The sequence below is a fragment of the Carettochelys insculpta genome, chromosome 9 (assembly GCF_033958435.1).
Source record: "Carettochelys insculpta isolate YL-2023 chromosome 9, ASM3395843v1, whole genome shotgun sequence".
NCBI classification, from domain to species: Eukaryota; Metazoa; Chordata; order Testudines; family Carettochelyidae; genus Carettochelys; species Carettochelys insculpta.
In genome coordinates, this window is record NC_134145.1 from 136,017 (window position 1) to 144,579 (window position 8,563).

General features: G+C 48.5%; 1 protein-coding gene across 1 annotated transcript in view; it reads right to left on the reverse strand.

Annotated features, from left to right (window-relative positions):
* PIF1 (PIF1 5'-to-3' DNA helicase) overlaps positions 1 to 8,342 on the reverse strand; it is a 118,251-nt gene extending 109,909 nt beyond the window's left edge. Inside the window, exon 1 of the mRNA XM_075002974.1 lies at positions 7,752 to 8,342. Within this exon, the coding sequence (XP_074859075.1) occupies positions 7,752 to 8,342 (591 nt within the window). The remainder of the gene's footprint in view (positions 1 to 7,751) is intronic.
* Between the last annotated feature and the right edge of the window lie 221 nt (positions 8,343 to 8,563).

The window sequence follows — 8,563 nt, forward strand, 5'->3', positions numbered from 1 at the left end:
TAAAAGGGTGTCATAAGGCAGAGGGAGGGAGCTTGTTCTTCCTTGCTTCTGAGGATAGAACAAGAGGCAATGGACTGAAATTGCCCCAGGGGAGGTTCAGGTTGGACATTAGGAAAAAAGTTCCTAACTGTCAGGGTGATCAAACACTGGAACAAATTGTCAAGGGAGGTGGTAGAATCTCCATCACTGGAGATATTTAAGAACAGGTTAGATAGATGGCTTTCAGGGATGGTCTAGAAAGTGCTTGGTCCTGCCATGAGGGCAGGGGGCTGGACTCGATGGCCTCTTGAGGTCCCTTCCAGTCCTACTCTTCTATGATTCTATGATTCTAAGTGCAGTGGGGCAACAGATGGCATGCACATCCCCATCATGGCCCCATCCCACCTGGCCTCGGAGTATATTAATCGAAAGGGATACTTCTCCATGCTCATGCAAGGGTTGGTAGGTCACAAAGGTTGTTCTACTGGCATCAACATTGGCTGGTCAGGGATGGTTCAGGACGCACACATATTCCAAAGTTCAGGACTGTACCAAAAGCCCCTGGAAGAGATTTTTTTCCCTGATCAGAAAAATCAAGATTGGTGATGGGGAGATGCCCATTGTTATATTGAGCAACCCCCTGCTTACTCTTGGCTTCCCTGCCTGATGAAACCCAAACAGGAGTCCTGAACGCCACCAAGGAAAAAGAGAAGTTATTCACTTTCATGCAGTAACAATGGTCCTTCGAGATGTGTCCCTGTGGGTGCTCCAGCTTAGGTGTCAAGCTTGTCCTGGTGCCACAGCTCAGAGATATTGCTAGCTGTTTCTGCTGGACTGCATGGCAGCTCCGCAGCTCCTCTCCACGCTCTTTTCATCACATGTGTGGTCCGGTGACATCCAGTTCCTTGAAACCGCTCTGGCCTTGAACTAGAAAGCACAAAGAAGAATCTGAAGCGGGGTGGAAAGTGGGTGGTGGAGCACCCATGGGGACACATCTCAAAAAATACATTGAAATGAAATGCATCCTAGAATCCTCAAGGAGCTGATAGAAGAGGTATCTGAGCCTTTAGCAATCATTTTTGATAAATCGTGGGAGACGGGAGAGATTCCAGAAGACTGGAAAAGGGCAAATATAGTGCCCAGCTATAAAAAGGGGAATAAGAATAACCCAGGAAACTACAGGCCAGTCAGCTTAACTTCTGTGCCAGGAAAGATAATGGAGCAGGTAATTAAAGAAATCATCTGCAAGCATTTGGAAGGTGGTAAGGTGATAGGGAACAGCCAGCATGGCTTTGTTAAAAACAGATCATGTCAAATCAATCTAATAGCTTTCTTTGATAGAATAATGAGTCTTCTGGATAAGGGAGAAGCGGTGGATGTGGCATACCTAGACTTCAGTAAAGCATTTGACACGGTCTCACATAATATACTTATCAATAAACTACTCAAATACAACTTAGATGGGGCTACTGTAAGGTGGGTGAACAACTGGCTGGATAACCATACCCAGAGAGTAGTTATTAATGGTTTTCAATCCGGCTGGAAAAGTATAACTAGTGGGGTTCCACAGGTCTGTTTTAGGACCGGTTCTGTTCAATATCTTCATTAACGATTTAGATATTGACATAGAAAGTACACTTATTAAGTTTACAGATGATACCAAGCTGGGAGGGGTTGCAACTTCTTTGGAGGATAGGGTCATAATTCAAAAGGATCTGGATAAACTGGAGAAATGGGCTGAGGTAAACAGGATGAAGTTTAATAAGTACAAATGCAAAGTGCTCCACTTGGGAAGAAACAATCAGTGTCACACATACAGAATGGGAAAGGACTGCCTAGGAATGAGTACAGCAGAAAGGGATCTCGGGGTTATAGTGGACCACAAGCTAAATATGAGTCAACAGTGTGATGCTGTTGCGAAAAAGGCAAACATGATTCTAGGATGCATTAACAGGTGTGTCATGAACAAGACACGAGAAGTCATTCTCCCACTCTACTCTGTGCTGGTTAGGCCTCAGCTGGAGTATTGTGTCCAGTTCTGGGCACCGCAGTTCAGGAAGGATGTGGAGAAATTGGAGAGGGTCCAGAGGAGAGCAACAAGAATGATCAAAGGTCTAGAGAACATGACCTATGAAGAAAGGCTGAAAGAACTGGGCTTGTTTAGTTTGGAAAAGAGAAGATTGAGAGGGGACATGATAGCAGTTTTCAGGTATTTAAAAGGGTGTCATAAGGCAGAGGGAGGGAACTTGTTCTTCCTTGCCTCTGAGGATAGAGCAAGAGGCAATGGACTGAAATTGAAGCAGGGGAGGTTCAGGTTGGACATTAGGAAAAAGTTCCTAACTGTCAGGGTGATCAAACACTGGAACGAATTGCCAACGGAGGTGGTAGAATCTCCATCATTGGAGCTGTTTAAGAAGAGGTTAGATAGATGGCTTTCAGGGATGGTCTAGAAAATGCTTGGTCCTGCCATGAGGGCAGGGGGCTGGACTTGATGGCCTCTCGAGGTCCCTTCCAGTCCTACTCTTCTATGATTCTATGATTGTTTCTGCACAAAGGTGAGTAACTTCTCTTTCTTCAAGTGGCCCCGTGGGTGCTCCACCTTAGGTGATTGAGTAGCAGTACTCCCCCCCATCCCTGAAAAACTGGCGGTGGGTACCAAATTCAGGTCTTGTCCAGGACAGACATCACTGCTGTGGACAAGGAGGTATCCTCAGTCATCTGTCAGTAGACAGTGTAATGCTTGAAGAACGTGTCGTAGCATGCCCTGGTCACTGCCCAGCAGATATTCCTCTGAAGAACACCGTTGACGCTGCCATCGCTCTGGTCAAATGTGTCCTCGGTTGGCGCGGCAAGGACAATCCCCTCAGTGAATAGTATATTGTGATGTAAGACGTGATAAGGTTAGAAAGTCTTTGCAAGGAAATTACCTCACCTTTAGAGCAATGAGCTATGGACATCATTAGCCTCTCTGTCTTCTGAAAGTGCTTGGTCCTGTCCATGTAGAAGACCAAGGCTCTTCTGCCATCCAGGGAGTGCAGTTGCACCTCTCGTGCTGAAGTATGCAGTTTAGGATAAAACACGGGCAGCTCTACCAGCTCATTGACATGAAAATCCAAGGCAACTTTGAGGATGAAACAGGGATGTAATGTGAGTGTCGCCCTGTCCGTGTTAAAGATCGTATAAGGTGGAGTTGCCATAAGGGCTGTGTGGAAACCATCTTCTATAAGAAGCCATTTCACATCCCTTACTGCTTCACGCACACAAGAGCCTGTACTTCCCTTGACCTGTTTGGGAATAGCAGGAAGGATGAGCTCTATGGAATGCGATAATGCATTTGGCGTCAAGGCTCCAGCTCCCTAGTACCTGTTTCTCTTGCTGATAACAGTTTCTCTTTGAGAAGTGATTTACGATTCTCTAATTGCCTCTGACACTGGGCTTGTTTGTGTAAGGGTATAAAATACTAGGGTTAGCTGCATCAAGCAGCCTTGCTGGACCTGGTTTTACTAGTGTCCTGTTTGGCTTATCTGTTGCCTTATTGAATTCAATAAAGCTGAATGTTAGCCGCCTAAACACAAAGAAGTCTTGTGCTTCAACAGCCAATAACTCGCTCACCCTTCAGGCCGACGTGATTGCCAGGAGGAAGGTGGTCTTTAGCGACAGCAGTTTGAGCACAGTCGTGGCCAAAGGTTTGAACAGGCCTCTCGTCAATGTCTCTAAGACCAAGTCCAAGCTCCACAGGGGAGCTACCAGCCGCCTTGGTGGGTATAGATTCACAGGCCCTTTAAGGAATCATGCCGTAACTGGGTGAGCAAAGACCAACATGTCATCTACTGTGTGTCTGAGGCTGATATAGCAGCCAGATGTACCTTTATCAATGCTAGTGCTAGCCCTTGCCATTTCAGGTCTACTATATAGTTAAGGATCAAGTGAATTCATGCTTTGCTTAGTAACAGTTGTCTAGAGGAGCACCAGACCCCGAACCGTAACCATTTCAAAATGTCAGTCTTTTGTGGGTTTTCCCATCTACGCTGTATGAGAACTGTCTTCACTTGATCTGAACAGAGCTCCTCCACCACGTTGAACCAGCAATCAGCCAGGCTGTGAGGTCAAGTGCAATCTGGACACTAGCCCTGGAGGCAGCATAGCCCTCTTGAATAATGGCCTTCAATAACGCCTTTTTTGAATCGGGCAGATACTCCATCAGTGATGTCCAGCTTGGAGTAATCATCAAAATTGTAGTTCAACAAATACACAGCATAATTTGCCACGTGCAACATGAATGTAGAGGATGAATAAATCTTTCACCTGAATAAGTCCAGTTATTGGAGTCCTTGTCCATGGACTTGTATTGAGGTGCCTTTGCTCCCTGTAGTGAGGATTCCGCCACTGAAGAATTTGGCTGAGGGTGGGTAAACAAGTATTCCATAACCGCAGATGTGACAAAGTACTTCTTGTCCACTCTCATTTGTGGCAGGTGCACATGCTGGCGTCTGCCAGATGTTATCGGCTACCTCTATGATGGCCTCACCCAGCGGAATAGCAATTTTAGTAGAGACGGGGTGGGTCTCAAATTCTTCTACAACTCTTGTCTCTTTAGAGAGTTGGACACTTTTTGAAATAAGTCCTGGAACTCAGAGATTGTCTGGGGGAGACACATTGCCCAGGATGACCACTTCATAAGGCAAAGATAAGGACGGATCATTGGATGAGGATGGTCCGGGAGAAAAGTCAGTATCCGAGAATCAAACTTCCTCTTCTCTTGACAAAGGTGGTTGAGATAAAGTCAGAGAACCCAATGGTGGTGGAGCATCGGAGAAGGGCTGGGAGACCAGGATGCCACAGAAAGCCTCTCTGGTAGTTCTGTTGGCTCTTGCACTTACAGCTCTGAACATTCGAGGCCTTGCACAGCATGAATAATGATGATGTCTGTCTGGCGAGTGATGTGCCTATGGCGAGTAACACCCATAAGCTGTGCTCATGAGATGAATGAGAATGTGAATGCCTGGAGTACTGAGGCAGTGACATGGAGGGATGGCTACTTGATCACCTCCTGGATTCAGCTTCACACCGCCAGGGAGATTGTGATCTCAACACTGGAGATGGTGACCTTAGAATATGGTGTGGAGGCGAGGGGACTCAAAATGGTGAAGGAATGGAATACCGTCCTGGAGAAATCTGTAAAGTTGATGTCGGATGCTGAGGTGAGGGGTCTCGATGGTGCCTATGAGATGACTTGGTGTTTGCCTTTCCATGTCTTGTTGAAATTGTCAGCATCAATGAAGTCGGTACCGAGAACGCAGGAACTGGCTCTGCATGCCGTGGTGCTGGGATTGTCGGTGGCGAGGGTGTACGTCGTGGTGCCTGGGTTGCCGGTTCCATTGATGTGTGAGCCGGTGCTGCTGATTGAGATTTAATTGGTGCCGCTAAAGCCAGGACCGTTGGTGCTGCCTTATGATGGTCAGGAGCTCGTGAGGCACCCGGTTCCATCTCTTGCATTGTAGATGAAGGCTTCCTCTTAGTCTTGGCCTTCTTAAGGAGTGCCAGAGACCATTCCAGGGCCCACTTCAGTCTCGCTCGTCACACCTGCAAGCAGACTGGGTAGCGATTGAGTGGGAGAGACTTTAGGATGCTTTTGTGCGACTGCTTTGGTGGACAGCATTCTACGCTTTTGTTGGCCCTCTTGAGAACGCTCACCCCTTTCAAGCAGAGCAGGTTGTAAGGCCTTCTCAAACCAGAGCATGCAAAGATGCATCCCTGTCTCTCAGGACCTGCGCGGTTAACTTAGAACAATGAGGGCACTTCAGAGGCACCTGGCCTTCTCCCAAGCACTGAATACAGCGGGAATGTCCACCAGAGGCAGGCATTGCCTCACGGCAAGTTTCACACTTCTTAAAGCCAGCTGTGCCAGGCATAATTAACAGCTCTTTGAAACGTAAAGCACTAACAGATAAGGAGTCCTTGCTCTGGAAAACTTTGTAAATGATTTCACAACACAGTCAACAGGAAACTAAGCATCAGCCAAATGGTGGCCTAATGCTGAATCAACTTAACTAGCCCAACAATAACAACAGAGTCTCTGTCACCAAATCACAAACCCAACGAGGAATGTGTAAATTAGAAGAATGGTCAAGCCAGAGAGAGAGAGTTGCAAGTGCCACCTGCAGCCATTGGCAGCTGAGAGGAACTGGATGCGACCGGACCGTGCATGTGGTGAAAAAGAGCATGAAGAGGAACAGTGGGGCCGCGCATGCATGGTCTGGCAGAAAAAGCTAGCAAGATCTCTGAGCTGCAGTGCCAGGGCAAGCCTGACACCTAAGGTGGAGCACCTAGGGAGACGTGTAAAGAAGAACTTTAATTACAGATTGAGCAGGTGCAGAATGATCATGGAATGTGCCTTTGGACATTTGAAAGTGAGGTTCAGATGCATATTGACCCGTTTGGATGTTTCTGAAGCTAATATCCCCACTGTTATTACAACATGCTCTATTTTGCACAGCATACGTGAATCAAGCTCTTTTACATCTGATGGCTGAGCTCCGTGGGTTCATTCAGCTGCACATCTACCAATATAATTTATGCCATCATGTGCCAGCAATGCCCCTCTGCTACACACATCGGACAAACTGGACAGTCTGTATGTAAAAGAATAAACGCACACAAATCAGATATGAGAAATGGCAATATACAAAAACTCGTAGGAGAGCACTTCAATCTCCCGGCCCACACAGTAGCAGACTTAAAAGTAGCTATCCTACAGCAAAAAAATTTCAGGACCAGAATCCAAAAAGAAATTGCTGAGCTATAATTCATCTGCAAATTCGACACCCTCAGCTCAGGCTTAAACAAAGACTGTGAATGGCTGGCTAAATACAAAAGCAGCTTCCCCTCCCTTGGTGTTCACACCTCCAGATCAACTGCTGGTAGTAAGCCTCACCCTTTCTGACTGAGCTAACCTTGTTATCCCCAGCCTTGCTCTGGCTTATTTATACCTGGCCCTGCAGATTTCCATGACCAGCATCTGATGAAGTGAGTCTGTGCTCATGAAAGCTCATGCTCAAGACCTTTCTATTAGTCTATGAGGTGCCACAGGATCCTTTGATGCTGTTACTGATCCAGACTAACATGGCTACCCCTCCAATAGGGACATTATAGGGGCTCTTTGGCATACCTGGCTTAATCTAATTCTAGATTCTGCCCCCCCCCACCCCTCTGCTCTCTGATTTGCTTACCTTGATCATTTTAGCTTATGCTCCAAAATATCTGTTAATCTATAAGGTGCCGCAGGACTTCTTGCTCTCGAAGATACAGATGAGCACAGCTACCTCTGTGATTCTTTAAACTCTGTTGTCTTTTTCTAGTTTAAGTAGTAACTTGGGCTTAAAACCATGTTAATTAACACATATTGCCAAGTGTTTGCTAAATACTAGAGAAAGGGCTCAGCTCTACCAATGCAGGCTACCTTCAGAGTGAGCCGCAGACAGACTTTCTTTCCAATTAAAAAGGATTCATTTTATGCAAACAAAGTCTACTGCCACTTCTCACAGTCCACAACTCACAAAGGACCTTCTCTCCCCCCCAGGTGGGCATCCTTCAGTCTGCATAGACTATGGATTGCGCCCTTTAAAGTTTCAATTGAGGACTTCATTTCTAACCCTAACCCTCTCCCTCTCCCCCCCGCACCCTAAAAAACATACTAGAGATCAGCAATTCCTCCTCCCACAGGTCTTCCGCAGCCCTCCCAAATCGGACATCCCTCCCGCCCTCGTGCGTACCTGGGGATCCCTTTCAGCGCTCGCCTCAGCCGATTCTGCCCTGGCTCTTTTCCGGGGCTTGCTGCAGAGACCGTTGTCCTTGCGGTCCATAGGGGGCTGCCCTTTCACGGGCGTCGCTTCGCAGCTCAGCTGAGCCCGCCGATGGAGAGCCTGCTGCACGTCCCGGGCCTGAACGGGGCTGATGGTGTCGAAGGTATGCGGAAGACTGGAGAGCAGCCGCGCTCGCTCCGTGATGGGTTTTGCCCCCCGCCCCACAGCCTCGAGCTTGATGCGCAGCAGCCGGAGGAAGCGCCGGAGGCTGTCTGGGGGGCAGTTGGAGATCAACAGCTGCAGGCGCGGGGGGCCCAGCCACAGGCCGCTTTTCCCGTCCCGCACGAAGCGCGTGAAGAGCCGCACTTCTCCGCGTAGCGCGAAGCTGTGAACCGCACCGCCGCCGCCGCTCACCTGCAGCACCAGCTCCCGGAACTCGTTCCGGCCCAGGGTCAGGCCGGCGTCGCTGATCACCCGTCGCTTAGGGCCCGGGTCGCTGGGGCTGAGGCGCTCGATGGTGACACTGCAGCAGATCCGTGCGTCTAGTTCCGTGCCCTGCATCCTCTCCCCAAAGCAAACAGAGCAGCGCTCAGCCAAGCCCAGGGGCCGGTCGGCCTCCTGTGCCCGCGGACCGCACCCCGCTCCCTTTGACGCACAAGTCCCGGGTCAGGTCTCCCTCAGCATGCAGCTGCGGTATCAGCTCACCTCGCTCAGCGCTGTCCACCAGACAGATTCAAAAATGCCGGTGGAGAACATAGCCAATCAGCAACGAGACTTTTAAC